General features: G+C 37.2%; 2 protein-coding genes across 2 annotated transcripts in view; one reads left to right on the top strand and one right to left on the bottom strand.

Moving 5' to 3' along the window:
• LOC107549834 (chromodomain-helicase-DNA-binding protein 4-like) overlaps positions 1 to 5,451 on the bottom strand; it is a 38,727-nt gene extending 33,276 nt beyond the window's left edge. Inside the window, exons 1-4 of the mRNA XM_016231006.1 lie at positions 5,188 to 5,451; positions 2,288 to 2,409; positions 401 to 625; positions 188 to 301 (exon numbers count right to left, since the gene is read on the bottom strand). Coding sequence (XP_016086492.1) covers positions 188 to 301; positions 401 to 625; positions 2,288 to 2,409; positions 5,188 to 5,242 — 516 coding nt within the window. The 5' untranslated portion in view covers positions 5,243 to 5,451. The remainder of the gene's footprint in view (positions 1 to 187; positions 302 to 400; positions 626 to 2,287; positions 2,410 to 5,187) is intronic.
• Positions 5,452 to 14,264: 8,813 nt separating this feature from the next.
• Positions 14,265 to 27,038, top strand: part of LOC107549876 (gamma-enolase-like) — a 16,347-nt gene continuing 3,573 nt past the window's right edge. The window contains exons 1-8 of the mRNA XM_016231053.1: positions 14,265 to 14,505; positions 16,907 to 16,992; positions 17,337 to 17,432; positions 17,604 to 17,662; positions 20,425 to 20,494; positions 22,920 to 23,053; positions 23,182 to 23,404; positions 23,497 to 23,694. Coding sequence (XP_016086539.1) covers positions 16,908 to 16,992; positions 17,337 to 17,432; positions 17,604 to 17,662; positions 20,425 to 20,494; positions 22,920 to 23,053; positions 23,182 to 23,404; positions 23,497 to 23,694 — 865 coding nt within the window. The 5' untranslated portion in view covers positions 14,265 to 14,505; position 16,907. The remainder of the gene's footprint in view (positions 14,506 to 16,906; positions 16,993 to 17,336; positions 17,433 to 17,603; positions 17,663 to 20,424; positions 20,495 to 22,919; positions 23,054 to 23,181; positions 23,405 to 23,496; positions 23,695 to 27,038) is intronic.

Here is a 27,038-nt window from a genome sequence, read left to right as displayed (position 1 = left end):
TTAAAATAGCTTAAAGATTGTGAGACCACATGGACTTTAATAAAAGTAATGTTGTGCACAGCTAAATCATTTATAATAAACACTTCAATATTACATTAAAAAAAAAAGTACTGTCAATTTTGTTTTAATGGTGATGAAAAGCGTTCAATGATTTTTCTCATGTGTGGATGACGCACTCATACCTGACGACCTGGCTGAAGGCTTTGTAGTTGGTCAGAGTCCTATAGTCTTCCTCAGTGAAGACATGATCGATGTCCTCCATACCCCAGGTATCCAAAAGCTGAGAGGAACTTTTTGGCTCCTTAAAATCAGTTCAGAAAAACACGTCTTATAGAACTGAGTGATTCAATTTATATTTACTTTGTCATGCCGTTAATTTAGCTTTTAATTTAGAACTCACAGCATCGTCATCATCCTCGTCTTCCTCTTCCTCAGGTTCTCTCCGTTTTGAAGCGGCTGAGTTTCTGTCGGCACCAGAGCTGCTTCTTTTTTTGTCCTTTGTGGTGCAGGCTCTTTTCTTCTTTTTCCTGCCAGGCGTGTAGTCGCTACCCTCGCTTTCTGAACGGTCTTCACCATCGTCCGGATCAGGGCCTTCCACTGGCTCCGGAGAACTGATGCCGATATCCTGGAGAACACACAGGACATACTTTTGATCAGTTTTGGATGCTGGTAAAATCCCTAGTCCATTGTCCAAAACAGGATCTTAGGATAAGGTTTATATTACTGTATTATACTATTCAAAGGTTTGAACTTCGTAAGATTTTTAAAGCATTTAATTAATCAAAAGCGACAGTAAAGACATGTTACAAAGCTTTTTATTTTACATAAAGGCTATTCATTTGAAATTTCTATTCAAAGAATCCTAGGGGGGGGGGGGGGACAGTATCTACAAAAATATCAAAGCAACACAAATTATTATTCTTATCAAATAAATGTAGCCATGGTGAGCATAAAAGACTTTCCTTCAGAAAGATTAAAAAATCTTACTAACTCAAAGCATATCACCATTTGTTAACACTTTTTCCTTCTTTTAAAACAATTTTGAAGGACAGTTCCTTTTTAAATATACAAATATCTAATGTACATAAACACTAACATATACAGCCATAAAATCAGCAGGCATAACTGTAAAATAATTAGCAAAATGTTTAATTCAAATAGTTTTAAATTTAATCCTGCAGGAAATATCAACTACCCAAAAACATAAAAATAGAGGAAATAAATCAATTTGTTGTTAGATGATTTATTGCAAATTTTTATTTGAAGAATGTATTCATTGCATTAACCAGCAGCCAATCATACATTTTTCTACATAGTTTTTAAAGTTAAAAATCAATGGCAAAGCAGTCATGATAAATGCAAAACTTTAAAAACAAAAAAGCAGCCTAGTAATCATTTTAGGCTTCCTGCATAACTCTAGCATTAACTATTATTGTCCATTATGACATTAGTATCACAGTCTCAGTTCTCAAGCAAGCAAAAATCCCATCCAACTTGTGCATGAGCTCGCATTCATACAAAGTCCTTTTAACAACCACTTATGCCGTTACAAAAACCAGTTTGCAATCTTTACATGAAATGACTCAGCTTGTATTATAAGATTAAAACCTGACTAGTATATACTGTTCAATATTTAAAAAAAAAAATAAAGGGATCACTTGACCAGTTAGTCAAGAATCAGATTTTGCAGCACGAATGAAATGTTGAAATTTGGATAGTAGACTACATGACCCAACAAAAGCACTTAGTTTTTTGAACACAACAGCAGATATTATTAATGAAGCAGTCGGATCTGGATTCAGTGGCTAAAAAAATGGAATTATGTACCTTTGATATTAACAGTCATTAGGACATGTGATCCCATTTGCGGCGCCAGCTAAATTGCTCTGTTTCTCATTAAGACACTGTGGGGGAGGTTTCTAATCCATAACATAAGGACAGTGAATATTGCATTCTCCAAGGATATCACACACAAACAATATCCACACACACACTCACAGAAAAGGCCATTACCTCTCTCCGGGAGCGATTCCTCTTGCTGCCTTTGCTCTCGCGGCTACTTTTTTTGGCTTTCTTCTTCTTTTTCACCTTTGGGGCATCATTTTCTGACAACTCCTCGTCCAGGTCATCCTCGTCTGCGGAGCAAACACACAAATCATTTAATAAATGATTTTAATTTCAATAAATTGGTTTCTAATCCATAACATAAGGACAGTGAATATTGCATTCTCCAAGGATATCACACACAAACAATATCCACACACACACTCACAGAAAAGGCCATTACCTCTCTCCGGGAGCGATTCCTCTTGCTGCCTTTGCTCTCGCGGCTACTTTTTTTGGCTTTCTTCTTCTTTTTCACCTTTGGAGCATCATTTTCTGACAACTCCTCGTCCAGGTCATCCTCGTCTGCGGAGCAAACACACAAATCATTTAATAAATGATTTTAATTTCAATAAATGATTATTATTTAATTTATTTCAATTATTTAAAGTGTAATTATTTTTCCCTTGATAAATTATTCTATCCCAGTCATTCGGGTAAGACTTATTCTATAAATATTAATACAAATAATTGCACTGAGAAATAGGCCTACCTACTTGTTTTAATATTTTAAACTCAAACATTAAGCCTGCATTTTTATGTGAAGATTTAGTCCATATATTCACTATGAAATTTCGACTGATTTTCCTCATTGTCAGAATAGGAAATTACCATTTTAAAAGTAAAATAAATGAATTAAAAATAAAATAAAATTCATGAGCATGCGAACCCTGTAATTAGAAAAAGAGCTGCTCAGATTAATCCAATCAATCATCAACTCAGTGCGTTAATAGTAATAGGACAGCAATAGATTAGTCATCTACAAATCTATTTTAGTCATTTGATCTGGGTCGGTTCAAAATCATCCTGTGCGCTATACAGTGAGAAGATGTGTCAATTACACTGTGATCTCACTGTGACAAGGGAAGTATTAAATGGCCGAAGAAAAATCACTGATACAAGTGACCCCGAGCATCATAATCAGATACAATATTGTTGGTAACAGGACTGCAAACACTGAACTTAAGGACATGTCATTTTGTGCCACTTCTAACAGCTGCATATGGCACTGATTTTACTATGTCTGTTTAGTGAAGTGACACTGTTGTTATTATTATTCCTCTGTCAGTCCTTGACTACATTTTCCCACGGATGACAGTAATCGGATAAGATCTTAATGGACTTGCCTCGAATTTCATTATGAAAAACAATATACTGGCTTTTCTCCAGGTACCACAGTATATTAAAGGGGTCATATGATGTGATTTCAAGTTTTCCTTTCTCTTTGGAGTGTTACAAGCTGATTGTGCATAGATAAGATCCCTGAAGTTGCAAAGACTAAAGTCTCAAAACCAAAGAGATATTCTTTATCAAAGTTAAGACTCTGCCACGCCCCCCTAAAACGGCTCGTTCTAACACGCCCCCACATATCTACATCACTATGTGGGAATATTTGCATAATGCCGCCCAAATGTTCACGCAAAGAAAGAAGGTGTGGTTTCAGTAACTGCAGTTAGTGTTGAAGCAGCATGTCAGGGAGACGCTGTGTGTTTCAGTGCGAAAGCAAAAGCACTTTATTTGGCCTTCCGGAAGTAGATGCATTTAGGAATCTTTAAGATTACTTACAACAGAACAGCAATGCATTTTATGGACGACTGTTTCGTGAACCTAGGAGAGGAGGTAATTCTGACTTTGCTATGACAATCTGGCGCTTCTGAATCAGCTACTGTTTTGTTATTGACTGTTCAAATGCGGAGTTTTGCGCATCGTGTGTGCGAGAGAGAGAGAGACACAGGGTCACACAGTCTTAACCGTGGCTTGTGTACTGCAAACACATACCAGCTTCATCACTGTGTCTGTCACGCGACTCTGCTCCCCTTTCGGGCTCTGTCTTTACATTTATTTTGAAAGATGAAGCTCGTGATTATGGTAAGGGGCGTTACATTTCCGACGAGTGCTTGCGGTGTTCGGCCAATCACAATGCACTGGGTCAGCTGGCCAATCAGAGCAGACTGCGCTTGTCAGAAGGCGGGACTTTGTAGAAAACAGAAGTGTTTGAGAGAGGCGGGGCATAGAGGACCTACAATAATGTACAGTATTTGAAAAATAATGTGTTTTTTGAACATTAAAGCATGTCAACATATTCTGTTACACCAAATAACGATCTTTAAAAAAAGCATCATATGACCCCTTTAATATAGACGCCTCTTTGAGTTGACTAACTGCACCACAGATACTAAATTAAGCACACACACACACACAACACATATGAAATTATAATTTCCTTCCTGAAGTGGTTAAAATAAATCTTACGAATCGTGTAAAACAGAAAGTAAGGCATAAATACGAAAATACACCGAGTATTTTGCTTCATTCAGCACTCTGAATGCCCGGGCAAAGCCCCCCTTTAACCATTTCCCTCAAAAAACTGGCGTCACATCCGACTCCTGCACACGCTGAAGTGCACAATCAAAATATTAAACTTAAAATCAACGCTTATAGTTATTGCACACGCAAAATAGCATGTTCGAGCTTGAAAGCTACGGGCCGACCGCGCGCGAACAGCCAGAGCGCGAGGACACAGAAAAACCTCGCGCGTCAAACTCTCACGCGACTGTTACCGGTAGGCCGCTGAGCACCGATGCCGGTACACATCTAATGTTACTATAAAACCATCAGTACTGCTCAATAAGCTCCCAAATTGGCGTTTAGTGCCATGTCTGACTAATATGAAGACATTATTTGAGTGTGACGGTAAAAAAAAATAGCAGGTAAGTCGACGGTTATCTATTACCGGCAAAACAAAGCGCTGACTAAAAACCATCAACGGGGTGATCAAATGCAAAGGTATCCAAATATATAAGATGAATTACTCGAAGACGACAATTCTGGTTTACTATGTTTTATAAGAAAGGAAACGTCTAGAATCAACCGCGCGTGTTGTTTCGTTAGCCGACTAGCCACTGCTTCGTCGAGTAAATTAAGTTTCGCACCAATAAAGTCCAACTGAGAACGTAAGATACATCATGAATAATCCGTTTAATCATTTCGTGTATTTACATTTCATTCACATACACCGTAAACAACAGCGACTAATCGAGAGGAGTTGACCCGCATCAGTAAGCGTAACGTTAAATATTTTACCTTGCATCGTAGACCGATGTTCAAAATCGTCTCTGTCGTCCTCACTGCCGGACATATTGCTGATTACACCAGCTAGAGAGGATTGTGGACACTTGTATGCCGATTTCGCCTCCTCTGGTGCCTTCCTGAAGCCGGGGGAGACAGAAAATAAAAGAACAATACAAACGGAAGTTAATAGTCACGGTAGCATGCTGATCAGTGGTCACTCCATGCCAAGGAAGCACAATCCCAAAAGCGTGCAAATATATCTAACAATAGTGAACGAATATCATTTGGTTTAATGCAACTGAAAAAAAGGGCATGCTTAAACTTTTAAAATACGCGGCTGAAACAAGTTATGGAGATTTAATGGGCAAATGGGGCATGATGCGAGAGAGGCATTAGCTAAGCAGGCTAGGGATGCTAACCTGCAAAGTCTCCATAACTTTTAAGATTCCTTTCATTCTGCATGCATTAAAAGATGTCATAAATAAAAACATAATTAGAATAAATGTAGTGCAGTGTTAGAAAGTGTACTCACACAACTTGACCTGTTCCCTTTTTCAAAACAAACAGCTAATTCAATCTAAGATGTCCCCACGTTGTATAGGCTCCTTTTCATCAACCCTTAAAAACAATTTGTTATATCCCTGTTTCTAATGAATATGTAGTGAAAGTGGATCCAGCTTATGTTTTTCTCAGCTGTAGGATGCACACAACGTCGCAGTTTCTCCTTCTGCCACTTACACCCTTTGCATAGACACAAAGAGATCAGGGGCCAGACATCCCATAATAATCTCCCTCCCCATATTCACACATACATACAGACATTCACCCTTCCCCCCACCGCATAGTTACCTTGCAACATACAGACCATAATAACCCCCCCCAACCAAAGACAGACCCTCTCTTCCCCATTCCGCCCGTGCACTTAGCAACAGTTGCCATGGAAACAGCCACCCCCCCCCAACAACCAAAGACAGACCCTCTCTTCCCCATTCCACCGTGCCCTTAGCAACAGTTGCCATGGAGACAGCCACCCCCTCCCACCCCAGTTAACATCCCATAATAATAAACATAGTCACTGACATCCCACAATAACCATAACTCCGAAAAAAGAATGAACGGGAACTGAGCCGGAAGAGAGAGAGAGAGAGAGGAAAAAAGTCGATTAGCAACTCCTCGCCAGCCTGCTTCCTTATTACAGTTCTGTATTTACAGTAGACATTTGTGAGCGTATAAAACGCCATATATGATCCAAACTTAAAGTTAGTGCTCTTCAGGCCAATGGCATTTTAGCATGCAACTGTTCTGCCCGCATGCAACCAACTTTGATTTGGGGTCCAAAAATGAGCCCAAATGGCAGATAATACACTCTTAAAAACATAGGTTCTTCATTGGCACTGATGGTTCAATGAAGAATCTTTAACATCCATGGAACATTTCCATTAAACAAAAGGTTATCTATAGTGGAAAAACATTTTAAAATGTTCGTTACGCCAAGAAAAAAGTGGTTCTTCTGAGAGCTCTTCACTGAAACGTTCTTTAGGTAACCAAAAATCGTTCTTCTATGGCATCACTGTTAAAACCCAGTTTTGGAACCTTCATTTTTAAGAGTGCATATCTGGTTTTGGATTTTTAGTTTCAAGGCCATGTTCAAAGACAGTCTACCTCTCAAGTTCAAATCTCACATTGATAATGCTGCTGTATAAGTGTTTAAAATGGAATTGGCACCATTTGATTGAGGCCTTCAGAAGTTATAGATGGGACATTGGGACCCCGTTTGTCCTCCTCAAATTGTCACCATAGCTAACCTTTCGCCATCTTCACCCCATTATCATCCACATGGATTTCTTTGCATGCAGAGAAGTAAAATGACAAACACTGACGGCTCTTGAGGCACATATCCATCACAATGCAGCACATATGTATGCACACATATATAGAAACAAATGTAATTTCTTGGGTGGGGGGATGGGGAGTGGTAGGCACCATATAGCATAATTACATATCAAAGAAATATAGAGGTGGTTGTCATGACAATCCACTCAGGCGCACCCCTCCTCCACACTCCAAAGCACCAAATATCCAGTAATAATGTCTCAGCCAAAAGAAAACACAGACCATAATATTCATCCTGTGCTGGCAGTTGTCATGGCAATATGCAAGAAAGAGGTGTTTCTGTGTGTGTGTGTGTGTGTGTGTGCGTCTGTCTGTCTTTTGGGGTGGTGGGGGGTGTAAGGGAGGGGTTTCAGATTACCATGCATGCTAAAATGAATACCATAATACTCCTTTTACGCTTTCTCTGCTAGTTCCCTCCTCCCCCCACACCCGCACCGAACCGAATGTGACTCCATAACTGGGTGAAAGAGCCACATATGGACACCATCAGAGATGGCTACTGATAAACTCTTAAGGGACGTTGAATTTGACCAAAAAATGAAAGCAATCAGGCCGTGATTTCAATGACTGCACTCGATCGTTTCTCAAATCACTAACTTTGCTTGTGCAACTATAGTAAGCTTAGTACATTAAATGCCTTTGGAAATAGTAATATTTATATTAGTGCTAAATGAGCATTTGTTTTAAGGGTTCTTACTCAATTCAGAAAAAGAATGTTGCAGTCTTTCTGTTTCATGAGGTAGAAATGCAAATATCATTCTCTCACATGCGAATCTTCTACAACAAAGCCAGATAAAAAAAACACCTAAATATAAAGAGACAAAAATGAACAGTCCCGAATGTGATATTCCCTCCCCCCTTAAAACCGGCCCCTCCCCCTCCCTAATGGCCCAGACATCCCATAATATGCCCAACGACTAGCACCCCCCCCCTTAATCTCATCCTGAACCCAATACTAAATCATGCAAAACTGCATAAACTGATTTCTGCATTATTAGCTACTACAGGTTTACAGGTTCATATCTCCGACACTGACTAGATGTTATCCTTCAGTAGGCTGGTTACTTGTTTTTTGCACACCGTACAGACATTTACACACAATGTTCATTGTAAACATGAGGAAAAGAGAAGTAATTGGTCAAGGCTTCCAGAATGAACATTATGAATATGACACATTCGATATACATTACCATATAATGGCTGTGCCATTTCCATATCCTCATATTCCCCACCCCCATCATATTCCAAAGCATTGCAATCGATTCATTTTTATCACATGGACCTATTGTAGTTCTGTAAGTAAACAATGGATGTTAATTATAATGCATTAGCTTCAGGGCCCCTGCTGCAACACACTATGAAATACAACACACATTACTGTCAATAGTTTAGATGTGTAAAAAAACAACAACATTCTGATAAAAAAATAAATAAATGATGCATGAGACGCATGGGGCACTGCAAGAGATAATGAGTAATTTTCCCAACCTGCAACCGTTACTATTGGAAACATTTGAAATCAGGTCAAATGCATGCTCTTTATTAATTCATAATGCATTTAGGCGCACTGGGTTTGTCTTATTTATTTGTAGATCACATGGAAATAGATATAGGCTATATTCTCATATGGAATGAATTCAGATCACAAACTGAATAGTTAAATAGAAGATCAAAAAAAAAAATTCCAGTAAGTGTCATGCTATTTTGTACTTGGGATGACTTGCACACTGTAAAAATGATATGATCAATGAGCCAAGTCAGCATATGTTTTTCTATTAGTAAAACTTCAAATTAATTTAACCATTTTTAAAGTTCTATGAGATTTAACTTGATTTTTTTGTAATGTCAGTTTAATATAAGTCAGCAGCTGAACTCAAGTTTTTAAGTTGAAGTAGGTGGACATTTTTAGACCTTCCAAATACACTGTAGTCACTATATTTTTGCTACATAAAGCTTTCTGATCTAGTGTCTGGAGTGGTAGTGTAGACAGAGTCTATACTATGAAAACAGAACGTCTCCAGTAACTGACTCATGGCATCTCCTCTCTTCCAGATGTGCTTGTGAGATACTGTATGTGCTATTTTTAACCAACCAACCAACATAACGCAATGGTAAGGTTATGATTGCAATTTCTAGCACAGCAGTCTTAAGAATGGTTTGGATCCATATAGGGTGTTTATTGAAATCCATAATCCAACTACAGTAAAACTGCCTGGAGAACAAAACATCATAAATCTTGTAGATGTAAACCCCAAAATTTTAGGGCAAGACTAGGAAACACTAAAACATTTAAACAATTACTAAAGAGACTGTCTGCAAAATTAAGTGTGTATTTACTAGTTGAGTGTTTGACTATACCAGGGGTGCCCAAACTCGGTCCTGGAGGGCCGGTGTCCTGAAGAGTTTCGCTCCAACCCCAATTAAACACACCTGAACCAGCTAATCAAGCTCTTACTAGACATACTAGAAATTTCGCGGCAGGTGTGCTGAGGCAAGTTGGATTTAACTCTGCAGGACACTGGCCCGCCAGGACTGAGTTTGGGCAGCCCTGGCCTATACTAATGATTTAGGGTAAAAGTAATCATGGTGACAGACAATCAGGAATTGACTGTTGAATGGTTGACTGTGCAATCTGGCATAGAGATATTGCTCCTCCTAGTGACCAGAAGTGATATACACAACCTGTAGACCCAGAGACATGTCCAAATACTTGATTATTGTATTTTTAATAGACATCTCGAATATGTGTATTGTTTTTTATTGGCTGGTTTAATTTCAGCAAGACTTGAGATACATTTCAGTTTGAGCAAGTTACAGGGTAATAGTGATTTGAGCTATTTGAATCCATTAAAGCTACCTTACATTGTTTAATATATGTTTACACTACTCTTATAAAAGTTTAAGTTTAGTTCAATTAATACTTTTATTCAGCAAAGAGCATTAAAGTGAGCAAAAGTAGCAGTAAACACATTTATAGTATTACAAAATATTTCTTTTTCAAATAAATGCTGTTCTTTTTTATTTTATGTTAATCAAAGTATCCTGAAAGAAAATGTATCGCAGTTTCTACAAACATATTAAGCAGCACAACTGATTTCAAGATTGACAGTAATAAGAAATGTTTCTTGAGCACTGAATCAGCATATTAAATGATTTCTGAAGGATCATGTGACACTGAAGTCTTACTCAGCTGAAGTGTTTCTATATGTGCTTTAGGTAGAACTTAGTTGTGAGTAAGGGGTCATATGATGCTGCTAAAAAGAACATTATTTTGTGTATTTGGTGTAATGAAATGTGTTTATGCGGTTTAAGGTTTAAAAAACACATTATTTTCCACATACTGTACATTATTGTTTCTCCTCTATGCCCCGCCTTTCTGAAACGCATCGGTTTTTACAAAGCTCATCGGTCTGAAAAAGCGAGGTGTGCTGTGATTGGCCAGCTATCCAGTGCGTTGTGATTGGCCGAATTCCTCAAGCGTGTGACGGAAATTTTACCTCCCTTACCATACTGTGATGCCTGCGGCAACCACATGTGACGACCCCGGGCTGGACTCCGCTTCGTCCACGGTGAAAGCCGATCCAGCGATCCACAGCGCGAAGTTGAAGTATTTCCTCAGCTCCAGGCATGACAAAGCGATATCGTCCTCTTTTGGAAGGCCAAACAAAGTAGTTTTGGTTTCACAATGAAACACACAGTGCATTCACGACATGGCGGCGGCGGCAACAACAATACTACAGCGAGAATAAAAGTTACACCTTCTTTCTTTGCGTGAACATTTGGGCGGCGTTATGCAAATCTTCCCACATAGTGACGTAGATATGTGGGGGCGTGTTAGAACGAGCCGTTTTAGGTAGGCGTGGCTGACTCTTAACTTTTATAAATAATATCTCTTTGGATTTGAGACTTTAATCTTTGCAACTTTACAGATCTTCTTTATGCACCAAGAGCTTGTAACACTCCAAAGAGAAAGGACAAATTGAAATCGCATCATCTGACCCCTTTAAATAAAAATAATAACATTCAAATGAAATGCATTCATTTATCATTTAACTGTGCTGGTTACAGAAATCGTATTATTGATTTAAATGTGATTCCACAGAATGTAATATTGATAGAATCTAGCAGTTATGTGGAGTGTAATGTTGAGATGGCAACAGTGACAAGATGTCTTATTCCGAGATGCATACTGCTGTATTTTTTGAAGTACAAATAGACAACTCTGTGAAAGAAATGCAAAATAATTTATGACAGTCCTGTGACTCTACAGTGACCTGTCTGCTAAAGTGAATTTGACACATGCTGGAAAGCCATGACTCAACAGAATATGTACCACAGATTTGTTTATTCAGCCAGGCTGTGATGTCAACACAATGAAAAGATCTTTCCTTTAAGAGTGGCGTTTTAAAAGGGACAAAGAGACACTGCTGTTCTTATTTATCTTTGAATCCTGTTGGCAGGTTAAACTGCGTATTCAACACGCTAAAGATCACATTTAAATTCAGTTCAAGTTTTTTTTTACAGCGCTTTTCACGATACAAATTGTTGCAAAGCAACTTTACAGCAAATTAAGTTTCTACAATATTTAGTGGTAGCTTATCAGTGGTGACTGTCAGTTAATGTACATATGGCAGAACTGTACAGAAAAATCCATTAAAGACGTAATCAAACAGACGATGAACACTATTGACAGCAATTATTATATGATGCACTCAAACTTATAGCAACATTTGGTAGTTCTGTATGTTGTTTCAGGGTTGGCATCATCTGAGGTCCTCTGAGGGGTTGGCATCATTTCAGGTCAGGGATTTCTTACTTTGTTCAAGCCTTAAACTCTACTGCCAAAACAATCACAACTTTTTTACACTCTCAGAAAAAAAAGCTGAGGTGGTACCTTTTTAAAAGGTACACATTTGTATCCCTAAAGGGTACATTTTGTTACCTTAAAGGTACATTTAAGTGCCTAAATTGTACAAATAAGTACCTAAATGGTACACATCTTAGTACCTTTTGCAAGGGAACTGCCCCAATAATGTCAGCATTTGTACCTTTTTTCTGAGTGAATCCACTAACAGTTTTTGACTATTGACCTCTGTAAGCTGATCTGAGGAATAGCTGACCCAAAAATTTGCTGAAGATTAACTCACCTGCAGGCTATCCAATATGTAGATGAGCTTGTTTGTCAGATTAAGATAAATTTTGCATCACATCATTTGCTCACTAATGGATCCTCTGCAGTGAATGGGTGCCGTCAGAATGAGAGTCCAAAAAGCTGATACAAACATAATAATTTACAACAAGTAATTCACACTCCAGTCCATCAATTAACATCTTTGAAACAAAAGCTGTGTGTTTGTAAGAAACAAATCCATGCGATGTCTTTAAATTTAGATCGCTGCGTCTGGCTAAATTTGAGTCCGCTTTGCTTTCGCCAAACATCTTGGCCTGAGTGGGAATCTATTTAGCAAATTTTGATTTTAGGGTGAACTATTCCCTTTATTTGGTATTGGAATTTATGGTCTGTAATGTACTGTATTTAAATGATCTTCAAATGAATTTCATGGATAGAATGTAGGAGAAATAAAAAGGATCACTTAAGGAAGCTGCTCAAATCTAAACCTCTTAATTGTACTTGCAGTGATTCAAGAAACCTAATGATTATTTTAACATGAACATTTACTATTGGTCTGTAATTTTTAATGCAAATTTTAATGTCCTGAAGGTTTCTACTATTTCTCTTGTGAATTTAGCAACTAACAGATAATTAAGCAGTTGTAGCCAAATCTGGCCCAGACACATTTACACAGATAAGTTACATTTAAGAGATATGACAATGTTAGTTTCAAAACTATTTCTAGTTTAACACCTATTTCTTGTTAGTGAAACCATCTCGGCTATGGGCTTTGTCGATCAAGGAAGAAACATTACTGCTATTCTCTAATAACATTAAATATTTTTAAAAAGCATGAAAAACGTTAATCACATTCATAACACTGAAGCACCACAATATAATGTAATTGTGACTGGCCAAGAGGTTCGTACAGCCTGTTATCTTCAAAATAATACCCTCTTCATCTCAGTATGAGTGTTTGTGGTGTCAAGATCAGTGTGACCCAATTCCCTGAAAAATAATCTTATTAAAATAAACAGTGTAATCACAGATTATCTTTCACTCACATTTATGTGTCAGTCTAATAAACAGTCTACATTTTCACTCACTCACACACATACAAAAAAAAACTAGGCCTATATACATCAATATAATCTATTTTCTGTAATAATATCTGTCATTCAGCAAGACCTTTGACTCTCTATAAGAGATTCTGTTCATAAATATAGAACAAATTTGTTCAATTAAAACTCAACAACACCTGCAATGCATTTTTCTTCTGTAATGAAACCTATTTCTGTTTCAAACAAGATATTCAGCAAGGGAAAAAATGTAAGACAGAGCTTAATTTTATCCATTGGAAATTTACCGGATTGTTAAAAAAAGTAGAGTTTTGATACCAGAATGTAGCCTTTAAGTAAAAGAGATTTTAATAAAACCATACTTAGTTTTTTGGCTATTGGTTAACAAATATGCAACAGCCAGAAAGCAGTTTCAAAGGCAGTGAAACTTATTTCATTTCAATAAAAGATTATAAAGACAAAGATTTTTTTAAATTTAGCCTAGACAAATGTGCACTGATGAATCATACACAATAAAATAAGAAGCGTATATTAAGAAAGTGAATAAAGTTATATAAAAATCATTGTAATTTTGTAATAAATACAAATAAAATTATTTTGATGTCAGGTTGATTTATAACAATTGTAACATGTTTTGCATGCAAGGGAAAATATTTTTATTTGGCATTCTTTTACAATCAAATGTAACATTTCTCATTACAAATTATATTATTGGCATGCCAATTATAAATCAACATAAAAAATATATATTTATTATTAATTTGACATCATAACTTTAAATTTTTCTTAAATTCCTTACTTTATTTGTTGCAGGTTCGATTTGTAAAATATGTATATCACTTTTCACCATTTTAATATTGATCATAAGCTTTGCATTCCCTAGTAACACTGGAGGATTTTAGTCTTGCTTCTTTCTACCCAATTCCTCCATCTATTTTTACCAGCAGTCACGGAGGAACATTGTAGCACCCTGTGTTTGTTGTCTCCCCTCCTCTTCCCGGGTCTCTCGTTCCCGCTTATTAATCAGTCGCCTTGACCTACTCATCCTCCTCTTTCTCTCCTCCTCTCCTCTCTAATTCTCAGCATCTTCCTCTGACTCATTTTTTCATCCCCTCCCCCTTCTGCTTCTCCTGTCATCTCGCTCTCATTCTGGTTTCCACCCACCTTCTCTCTGTTTTGCCTCTCTCTTCCACAGCTCGACACTTCCAGGCTTGCCTAACGCAAGGCTACGCGCACTGACGGCAGGTAATCATAGCACCAAAGCTTTTATTCTTCCTTTTGCACCTTTGCATCATTAATGCATCTGTTGCGGGGGCATTAAGATGGTTTGGATTATAGATTATTCAGTTTGGGCATGATTTTGTGAATGTTGCATTAATTTATGAGCAATTATTTATTATTATGTCAGGACATAGCTGTTTTTAGAGCACGCCTCTGTGGACAGACAGTTGCATGTGGAGTCACTCCTTATGTTGGGATGCTGGATGTGAATTTGGGTGGCAGTGTTGTTTTCTGGTGCCCGCTGGTGAAGGGGTAGTGCAGATGGATCCCACACTGTGTGTCCGCTTCACTGTTTCTATATAGGCTACGTGTGCTATCGGTGTGTGTCCAATCTGTTCTCATTGGAAGATCGTTTATTTGACTGAATTGAATCAATCTCATTTTGTACAAGTCACCTCGTTCATTTGAACGGAGCTCAGTTAAAATGTTAGATTTAAAAAACAAGCCTTTTTAATTATTACAGTTAACTCATTAATGCGGTAAATTATGAGAAACGCAAACGATTAGTTCACCTCCAGAGTGAGTCCTATATTTGTCACGTGACAAACGCAAACCGAACGAATCGCTAGTGAACGAGCCATCGCTAGTTCTCATTACAATCCGTGCGACCATTCGTTTCGGTGCTCCAGAAAGCTCGTCTTTTCGCCAAAGGGATGTTAAATTATTTATCTTTTTCTTGCCCCATCACGCCACTTTTCTGCGCTATCCACCCCACCCCACCCCTCCGCAGATCGCCCCCTCCCCTCTGTATATCTGCTGACAGCACGGTTGCTGCAGTATCGCACTGGCACGGCGCAAATTAGCAGCGTCCGGATTCAGATGCACGATCAGGAGGAGCTGCTCGGACCGTGGCACCTGCGGGCATACATGCCAGCGTTGTCGTTACAAATAAAGCCCCTCCCTCTCCTTCTCCTCCTCCTCCTTCCCCGGTTTAAACGCTGGTGGTCGGTGCTACGAGACGCGCATTCAATTAGCAAGATGACACGTGCGCCCATGTCGGTCGTGGCATATTTAGAATGCAATTTGCATGTTCTGGGTTTCCATTGGCTGCCAGCGTGGCATCTCGCTGTAGATGCTTGAACTGTATCTCTCATTGGAACTGAATGTTCCAGAAAACCGGTTTCATTTTCAAAGCCATCAGATTGATTGGCACCATGATGTGTATGGAAAGATGTTGAGGGTTAAGTCAAAATGGATGCTCTTTAGGCTACTTAATGCACGTCCCTGGACTTATTCTGAATGATTCATTAGTGCACGTTATTCTAAATGTTAATCTTTAAACAAAATGGAAAAATAAATGATTCTCCTTTTAACTCGTAACTAAATAGCTATTTAGGTATTGTTTTAACAAAATCACATTCTTGTACAGAACTTAGACTATTCACGATCCCATCCATCCCTGTCCTGCTTTTGTCTTCCTTTTGTTTTACTTCAAAATGAAACGCATTATAGAAGTAAAAGGGGTTGCAAATGGCTATGTGATGTTGCGTGTTTGATTTCGAATTGGATGGGTAAAGAAAACCTGGCATTCCTTCAGAAAAAAACAGACGTTTTTCCATTTTTCAAGATTTTCATTTAGGCGTTTTTTTGACTTTATTAGCATGGGACAGTGTAGAAGTCACAGGATGTGAAATGGGAGAGAGAGAGAGATGGGTGGGATTGGGAAAGGTCCTCGAGCTGGGATTCGAACTCGGGACGCTCGTCGCACAACTGTGCTGTATGTCGGCACTCTGCCCATAAGCCTACCGACTTAAAAACATAAAGATTTGGAGCTCTCGGAGGTCCAACACACATTTTTGTCAACTCTTTGCGGCACCAAGTGCAACCTGACTAGTTGTGTGGATTAAATGACACAAAACACAGTATTTCATGACAAAATACAGTTACACTAATGCATTTTGTACACAGAAAGCCAAACCCTGCTGCATTTCGACAACAGAAATGTAGTCAGCACTTTATTTTATGCACCAAACACTAACCTCAAAACTGATTTTGTGCACAAAAATTCACAAAAGCTCTATTTTGTGTTCCTTTGGTGAACAAATTGCACTCAGCATGTCCCCAAAATACTCATTCTGTGAGTGGTTTTCTGCATCACAGAATACATATTGTCTAGTTCTTCACTTAAATGTATGCATTTTGCATTTGAGCAGCATTTCGAATGTAAAAAGAGATTTATTGCAGGTGCAGGTAGACCAAAACAGTGTTCTTGCTGACATGCTGGAGGACTCGCTCACTTTTAGAAGTTTGTCTTACTCATGCAAGGTCAATCAAAGGATGTTTTCAGTTTCTAAACGTCCTGTCCTGTTAGAGTCAGCAGAGGTTTAGCTCATTCCCTCTCTCTTGTTTTCTCTCTGTGTTTAAGGATGTCCATTGTGAGCATCGTTGCCAGGGAAATCCTGGACTCTAGGGGAAACCCTACAGTGGAGGTGGACTTGAGAACTGATAAAGGTGAATCAATAGAGTCTTTACAGCAAGGGATGAGCAGAATGTCATCCTGAATTTTAAAACCAAAAGAATATGTGATTTCTACAATAGAAATGAAATAATGTCTTCGAAACATGTTTATTAAAAGCATCTGCAAAAATGCATGAACACAAAATACAATAAAAAAATTAATCAGATAAAATAAAAAATATCAAAATATATCCAAACGCAAGTTACATTTAAGAGACAAATGTAAATGTATAAAAATGTAATTGTCAACACAGATCTATCACTAAGATATGGATGCATTATGTATTATTCACTGCTGTAAATAAAAGACAGATGTGAAGTGTCAGTGGTTTTTTTAGGTCTGTTCAGGGCTGCGGTGCCCAGCGGAGCTTCGACAGGCATCTATGAGGCTCTGGAACTCAGAGATGGAGACAAGAGCCGTTACAAGGGCAAAGGTGAGCGATCACAGATGGCCCATTGTAACATTGGCACTATTAACCATCATAAAACATCAGATCAATTCAATCTAAATAGATCATTTTTTGAAGCCTTCTGCAATAGTTTTGTTTATTTTATCTTCAGTTTGACCTGCCGTGACCGTGACTTTGCATTTCTTGTGTTTTAAGGTGTACTGAAGGCTGTTGGCCACATTAATGACACTCTTGGACCAGCCCTCATCGCATCTGTAAGTGCAAAGAGAATGGTGTTTAATGAACCTTTGTTTTTGTAACAAATAACCAAAGAATCAGTTTTCAGCCAGCACAAGAAGGGGTATAAATTGCAATCTGTGCATATTTGCTTATTTCTGGAAAAGGTCTGAATTATTTAACCCTAAAAATGGCAAGACCATAAAGAGACATCAGAAAATAAATGTATTGCTATTTTCCATCTTATTGGGACACAAATAATACAACTTGATCATTTTTTTTTTTTTCAAAAAATGACTTTTAATTTTGATTTTAATGTTTGTATCCCACATGATACATTGCCAGTTTGGGGGTATAAACTAACTGAAAACAGAACACTTGTTTATCAATGCTTGTTACAACATGGTTGTAATTCCTGAATGCTTTGGAATCTCTTTTTAAAGAAGACACATAGCAGATTATTGCTGAAGTGAAAGCATTTAAAAAAAAGAAAAGAAAGTATAAAAAAGTTATAGAAGTTTGCAGTAAAGATAATGCAGTATACTAATTTAAAAAAATGTATATAAAGCAAATACTTTATAAAATATGTTGCACTTCAAATTGCTATAAAATCTAAGCCATATGTCTAACCAAGTTATGTTCCAAATTTGAAGTTGATATCACCACAATTGTGGTTCCTGTGAGATTTTGTTTGGGCACTACACCAAAAATAACCACTGGGTGACACCCAAACACTATTGAATTCTTTTGATGCAGTTTTTTTCTGTCACAATATCACTTCTATTACAAAACAGTAACCAAATATGGAACCTTGACTCTCAGACCTTTCCAACGATATGTGTTTTGTCAAGATTACAAAAAGATTTGATTTTCAAAAACACAAGCCACAAAATCACAGAGTATATATATATATGCAGGGCTGGATTGGTAATCGGGCATACCGAGCATTTTTTCGGTGGGCCGACGCACTTAAGGGGCCGACAGAATGTTTTTTTGTTTTTTTTCTTCGAGGACCATCACGCAGAGACAGCGAGCAGCCAGTGGCCCATTGTTTTGTCTCCTGTATTGACAGAGTAAACCATCCAATCACAATGCGCTATAGAGAATATAAGCAGCAAATTATTAGATGATTTTTAACTTTTTAAAACTAAAAAAAATTAAAGCTTTAAACCCTAAAACTGGCAACGTATCCAGTGGGATACAAATATTTCAGAGGATGTGGGTGGAGGCAGGGAAATCTCATTTCTTGGTTTCATGTTGAAAGGGTGTTTGTTGTGAATATTTAGATATATTGACTTTGTTCATACATTCTTTGTTTAGCTCACGGGCAGCATTTAAAACTGCATGGCCGCCTGTAGTGGGAAATCTACTCACTCTCCTTTAAAAGTTGATCTAGTTCACTTACCTGTTTAAAAAGCTGTTTACATTAGGTTTACATTGAAATTTTATGAATTAAATGCTTACATTTTTTGTAATCTGTCTCTAAATGTTTGTATCTCAGGGGATACGTCACCCTTTTAGGGGTATACATCAAGATATAAAAACATATATACAGGGCTGAACTGGGACAAAAAATCGGCCTTGGCATTTTTTGGTCCAGGCGGCCCACCACCACTTCAATATATCGATATATATATATCGATATATTGAAGTGGTGGTGGGCCGCCTGGACCAAAAAATGCCAAGGCCGATTTTTTGTCCCAGTTCAGCCCTGTATATATGTTTTTATATCTTGATGTATACCCCTAAAAGGGTGACGTATCCCCTGAGATACAAACATTTAGAGACAGATTACAAAAAATGTAAGCATTTAATTCATAAAATTTCAATGTAAACCTAATGTAAACAGCTTTTTAAACAGGTAAGTGAACTAGATCAACTTTTAAAGGAGAGTGAGTAGATTTCCCACTACAGGCGGCCATGCAGTTTTAAATGCTGCCCGTGAGCTAAACAAAGAATGTATGAACAAAGTCAATATATCTAAATATTCACAACAAACACCCTTTCAACATGAAACCAAGAAATGAGATTTCCCTGCCTCCACCCACATCCTCTGAAATATTTGTATCCCACTGGATACGTTGCCAGTTTTAGGGTTTAAAGCTTTAATTTTTTTTAGTTTTAAAAAGTTAAAAATCATCTAATAATTTGCTGCTTATATTCAAAATATACTTGGTTTTAATGGGAGCACAGCTAAGTTTGTTATTTAATGCATTTTCACTATGATTTACATTATTTTACAGGCTCCTATTTTTTTTTCATTCCATGCCGTTTTTTTCTCCAGATATTTGTCGCCACTTTCCCAATAGTTAGTAGATATGTTTTGTTTAGTTTTTTCGGTTTAATTCTAAGCAATTGTTAATTTAATTATTTGTTATTTGTTTGTTTGTTTGTTTTACAGATCAGATTCCGATCAGATGGGATCAGAATCAGATCCCACCCCTGCACTTTTCTTAATCATGTTTCTTTTCATTTTTTTATACTCGTTTACTTATAAATCAGGTCCCACTGCTACCAGTCTACCAAAGGCAGAGACACAATTATCTCCTATTATCCAGGTCTTGATTTTCATTCTGATCTACACATTCCATTCTTTCGTTTTCATGTCTTTTTTAAGTTACAGATACTCCCATGTCTACAGTGCAAAAGCTAAAAACCCAAATATTGCACATTTTTTATTTGATGTTAACCAGGTTAATTTCACAGCAGCAGGGCTAATGATTAAACAACATTTTCATCAAGCATCAATCACTGTATTTTATTAACCTTAAGAGATTTATCTTCATGATGTGAACTTTAGGAGATCAGTGTGGTGGAACAGGAGAAACTGGACAACATGATGATCGAATTGGACGGCACAGAGAACAAATGTAAGTTATTATCTTACATGATAAAATATCACTTTTTAAAAGCATAGTTCAACCAAAATAGAAATGAAGTCATCATTTACTCACCCTCATGTTGTTCCAAACCTGTATTATGTTCTTTATTATGTGGACCACAAAAGGAGATGTTCAGCCGCATGTTCAAATGCGTATAAAATGACTTTATGGTGTGTCCACATCAGACGCGAATGTAATTATTCGCGCGAGTATGGGCGACGCGAATGACGCGAAATGCGCGACGCGTTTGCCGCGAACGCACGATATTCGCCTAAATCGCGTCTTTGGGGCAAGTTCAAAAATTTCAACTTGAGCGGAAAATTTGGGACTTTTGACAACAGGTACAAAACAGCGATTGTAGTTATCGCCACCATGGTTGATCGTGCTATGTTTTATTCGCGCGAGTGACACGAAAAACATCCCGCGAGTAATCTAGAGCGAGTGATGCGATGCGCAAATTCGCTTGCGTCTGGTGTGAACACACCATGTGTTACCTGTTGTCAAAAAGTCCCAAATACAATGGAAAGCCAAACGCCGACGTGTCTGGGTTCACAGCACCATCCAGAGGAGGATGAATAAAGTAAGGATCCTGTATTAATGTGTGTGTTACATTTTACTACTGTATATATGCACTGATATTACTATTATTTTTTATTATTGATAGCAGCATCTCTGTAGCCATGCTAATTAAATACAACTACCACTACAACTGATTTTAATTGTTTTCTATGCTCCAGACCTATATAATAACAGACGGCTGCAATAATGCTCTCTTCCATTGTCTGATTCAACTGGAAGTGTCAAGAAACTCTTCGCTGATTGGCTTGCACGAGAACGCGTCAGGCGAATTTTCCGCTCAAGTTGAAATTTTTGAACTTGCGCGAAAGATGCGATTGAGGCGAATATCTCGCGGTCGCGGCAAACGCGTCGCCTGGCGCAAATTCGCCTCTATTCGCGTCTTTGCATTGACTTTGTATGTAATCTACTCACGCGAATAATTAAATTTGCGTTTGGTGTGAACACACCATTAGAAGGACAAAAAACCAGCATGCAATTTGCTATATTCCAAGTCTTCTGAAGCCAAGCTCGCCATCCATAACCAAATTGTAACTTATTTATTGGAAATCATACCCTCCACTGTAGCTTATATTAAAACATGCTGTGTACAAGTGTGCCAGATTTGTTGTCAGCAATGCCAAACGCTTGTAAGGAATTGTGACCTGCCAAGTTTGAAAGCCAAGAGTTTGAGTAAATGATGAAAGAGTCTTGTGTTTTTTAGGAGACCTATTAATAATATCATAAATTATAATAAAAAAGTGACATTAAAATAACTGTTTTCTATTAGAAACTATATTCAAATGTAATTTATTCCTGTGATGTCTCACCTGATCCTTAAGAAATCATTCTAAATTGCTGATTGATTGCTCAAGAAACATTTGTTATTATTATCAATCTTGAAAACAGCTTAATATTTTTGTGGAAATTGTGATGCATTTTTTTTAGGATTCTGTTAAGAAACATTAAAAAAAAAACGTTTTATTTGAAATAGAAATCTTTTGTAAGATTATAAATTACTTAACTGTCACTTTTAATCAATTTAATGCATCCTTGTTGAATACAAGTATTAATTTATTTTAAAAAAGCTTACTGATTCCAAACTTTTGAATGGTAGTTTAGTTTAAAATACTAGACTATACTAAAATTAGTGCTGGGCAACGATTAATCACGATTAATCGCATCCAAAATAAAAGTTTTTGTGTACATAAATTTATGAGTGTGTACTGTGTATATTTATTATGTATAAATAAATACAAGCACATGCATGTATATATTTAAGGAAAATATGTTATGTTTATATATTAAATATTTTTTATATATAATATAAATTATATGAATATAAATATATACATGTAAATATTTTCTAAATACTTACTGTATGTGTGTGTCTTTACATATACATAATAAATATACACAGTACACACACACACACACACACACATATAATATATAAACAAAAACTTTTATTTTGGATGCGTTGCCCGGCACTAACTAAAATACCTTTTAAAAAAAAGAAGAAAAAAGAAATCATTAATAATTTCAGTACTTGTTCCAAAACGTACATTGTTTATGGAAGAAAAAAAACACACACACACACACACACACACACACACACATATAATATATAAACAAAAACTTTTATTTTGGATGCGTTGCCCGGCACTAACTAAAATACCTTTTTAAAAAAAGAAGAAAAAAAGAAATCATTAATAATTTCAGTACTTGTTCCAAAACGTACATTGTTTATGGAAGAAAAAAAAAATTCTTATACAATGAAACTAGCATATAAATAACATAAAAATTAGATAATTATTAAATACAATCTTCATTTTAAATCTGTTCATCATGTCTACAGCTCAGTTTGGAGCTAATGCCATCCTGGGAGTGTCTCTGGCCATCTGCAAGGCCGGTGCGGCAGAAAAAGGTGTCCCTCTGTATCGCCATATTGCTGATCTGGCAGGAAACACAGAACTAGTGCTGCCAGTTCCTGTAAGAAAACTCATTACTCAACCGCATGACTTCAGCTCGCAATGTCATAATTCACATCTGGAGGTATTTTCTCTTGATTATCTAGGGAAATAGACTGACTAAGCACATCTTCTCTATCCATTCGCCAGGCCTTTAATGTCATCAACGGAGGCTCTCATGCTGGAAACAAGCTCGCCATGCAGGAGTTCATGGTGCTTCCTGTGGGGGCGGAGTCATTCCGTGACGCCCTGCGTGTCGGAGCCGAGCTCTACCAGACGCTCAAGGGTGTCATCAAGGAGAAGTACGGCCAAGACGCCACCAACGTCGGCGACGAGGGAGGATTCGCTCCAAACATCCTGGAGAACAGTGAAGGTGTGTTTCTAGCACGCCCTTGTCTGAGTGTGTGATCCAATTTCATCATAATTAATTTATCCATTACTGACTTGTCTATCACGCCTCCACAGCACTTGAGTTGATAAAGACGGCCATAGACAAGGCCGGCTTCACAGATAAAGTCGTGATCGGGATGGATGTAGCCGCCTCCGAGTTCTACCGTGACGGCAAGTACGACCTCGACTTCAAGTCTCCTCCAAACCCAGACAGACACATCACCAGCGATGAGCTGTTAGAGATCTACCAGACGTTTGTCAACGATTATCCAGGTAGCACTCTTCACTAACACTTAAAAATTAAACCAGTTAGCACGAGAATAGGAATATAACTATTTATCAGCCTTCTTTGCAAAGTTACAGCCAACCATGATCATGTCAAACTAGTAAATATAACTCATATACATTACTGTTCTAAAGTTTTTTTTTTCAAAGAAGCCTCTTATGCTCACCAAAGCTGCATTTAACTGATCAAAAACACAGTAAAAAACAGTAATATTGTGAAATATTTTTACAATTTAAAATGGCTGTTTTCTTTTTTAATGTATGTGACCCTGGACCACATACATTATGTGTGGTTTAGATTATAGATTTATGCATCATCTGAAAGCTGAATAAATAAGCTTTCCATTGATGTATGGTTTGTTAGGATAGGACAATATTTGGCTGAGATGCAACTATTTCAGAATTTGGAATCTGAGGGTGCAAAAAAATCTAAATATTGAGAAAATTGCCTTTAAAGTTGTCCAAATGAAGTTCTTAGCAATGCATATTACTAATCAAAAATTAAGTTTTGATATATTTCAGTACTTGTTCCAAAACGTACATTGTTTATGGAAGAAAAAAAAAATTCTTATACAATGAAACTAGCATATAAATAACATAAAAATTAGATAATTATTAAATACAATCTTCATTTTAAATCTGTTCATCATGTCTACAGCTCAGTTTGGAGCTAATGCCATCCTGGGAGTGTCTCTGGCCATCTGCAAGGCCGGTGCGGCAGAAAAAGGTGTCCCTCTGTATCGCCATATTGCTGATCTGGCAGGAAACACAGAACTAGTGCTGCCAGTTCCTGTAAGAAAACTCATTACTCAACCGCATGACTTCAGCTCGCAATGTCATAATTCACATCTGGAGGTATTTTCTCTTGATTATCTAGGGAAATAGACTGACTAAGCACATCTTCTCTATCCATTCGCCAGGCCTTTAATGTCATCAACGGAGGCTCTCATGCTGGAAACAAGCTCGCCATGCAGGAGTTCATGGTGCTTCCTGTGGGGGCAGAGTCATTCCGTGACGCCCTGCGTGTCGGAGCCGAGCTCTACCAGACGCTCAAGGGTGTCATCAAGGAGAAGTACGGCCAAGACGCCACCAACGTCGGTGACGAGGGAGGATTCGCTCCAAACATCCTGGAGAACAGTGAAGGTGTGTTTCTAGCACGCCCTTGTCTGAGTGTGTGATCCAATTTCATCATAATTAATTTATCCATTACTGACTTGTCTATCACGCCTCCACAGCACTTGAGTTGATAAAGACGGCCATAGACAAGGCCGGCTTCACAGATAAAGTCGTGATCGGGATGGATGTAGCCGCCTCCGAGTTCTACCGTGACGGCAAGTACGACCTCGACTTCAAGTCTCCTCCAAACCCAGACAGACACATCACCAGCGATGAGCTGTTAGAGATCTACCAGACGTTTGTCAACGATTATCCAGGTAGCACTCTTCACTAACACTTAAAAATTAAACCAGTTAGCACGAGAATAGGAATATAACTATTTATCAGCCTTCTTTGCAAAGTTACAGCCAACCATGATCATGTCAAACTAGTAAATATAACTCATATACATTACTGTTCTAAAGTTTTTTTTTTCAAAGAAGCCTCTTATGCTCACCAAAGCTGCATTTAACTGATCAAAAACACAGTAAAAACAGTAATATTGTGAAATATTTTTACAATTTAAAATTGCTGTTTTCTTTTTTGTCAACGATTATCCAGGTAGCACTCTTCACTAACACTTAAAAATTAAACCAGTTAGCACGAGAATAGGAATATAACTATTTATCAGCCTTCTTTGCAAAGTTACAGCCAACCATGATCATGTCAAACTAGTAAATATAACTCATATACATTACTGTTCTAAAGTTTTTTTTTTCAAAGAAGCCTCTTATGCTCACCAAAGCTGCATTTAACTGATCAAAAACACAGTAAAAAACAGTAATATTGTGAAATATTTTTACAATTTAAAATGGCTGTTTTCTTTTTTAATGTATGTGACCCTGGACCACATACATTATGTGTGGTTTAGATTATAGATTTATGCATCATCTGAAAGCTGAATAAATAAGCTTTCCATTGATGTATGGTTTGTTAGGATAGGACAATATTTGGCTGAGATGCAACTATTTCAGAATTTGGAATCTGAGGGTGCAAAAAAATCTAAATATTGAGAAAATTGCCTTTAAAGTTGTCCAAATGAAGTTCTTAGCAATGCATATTACTAATCAAAAATTAAGTTTTGATATATTTACGGTAGGAAATTTACAAAATATCTTCTTGAAGCATGATCTTTTGGCATGAAAGAAAAATAGATAATTTTGACCCATGCAATCTATTGTTGGCTATTAAATCATGCCCCATAAACCAGTTTATTACCAGCATTTCCAGCTCCTAAGCTTCTCATTTGGAACTGTGTGTCCCTCAGATGTAAGCTCGCTCAGGCCAACGGCTGGGGCGTGATGGTCAGCCATCGTTCAGGAGAGACAGAAGACACTTTCATCGCTGATCTAGTGGTGGGACTCTGCACTGGACAGGTACACACAGTGTTAGCATTATGTACAAAGAGGATACGTTTTTCAAAACCATCTTAATCAAACTTGAACTCTTTCTCTTTCTTATTTTTCAGATAAAGACAGGAGCTCCATGTAGATCTGAGCGTCTCGCAAAATACAACCAACTTATGAGGCAAGAGAGCATTCAATCTTACTATTTTTGAGCAATCGAGTAAAAAATGATTTCAATCCCCCAAAACAATGTCCAAATAATTGTCACATACTTTTTTGCCTCTTTTTTTAAATATGCTAAAATTTTAAGTGTGTTAGGTTTTGCTTGCAACTTGTTTTTTTAGTATCATAGAGATATTATTATAGTTTTTATTAATGGTTTTATTTTTTTAAATGTATTTTTCATTTTCATTAGAATTTTTGTTAAAGTTTCAGTCATTTTTTATTTTTATTTTTTTTTAGGTTTTGGTATTTCTTAATATGTTTATAATATGAATTGTATTATTATTATTTTTTTTTTTATTTTTTTTTATTGTTTTTCTCAGAGGTTGTCATGAAACGTAAAATATAAAATCAAATATTCAATAGAAATGTATGTATTTTGAAAATGTGGCAATATAATATAATATACAGGTGCATCTCAGTAAATTAGAATGTCATGGAAAAGTTCATTTATTTCAGTAATTCAACTCAAATTGTGAAACTCGTGTATTAAATAAATTCAGTGCACACAGACTGAAGTAGTTTAAGTCTTTGGTTCTTTTAATTGTGATGATTTTGGCTCACATTTAACAAAAACCCACCAATTCACTATCTCAACAAATTAGAATA

This window comes from Sinocyclocheilus grahami, unplaced genomic scaffold, assembly GCF_001515645.1.
Source record: "Sinocyclocheilus grahami isolate Dianchi unplaced genomic scaffold, SAMN03320097.WGS_v1.1 scaffold382.1, whole genome shotgun sequence".
Taxonomy (NCBI): domain Eukaryota; kingdom Metazoa; phylum Chordata; class Actinopteri; order Cypriniformes; family Cyprinidae; genus Sinocyclocheilus; species Sinocyclocheilus grahami.
Note: the sequence above shows the minus strand (reverse complement) of the source record. Positions and strands in the feature narration are given on the sequence as shown.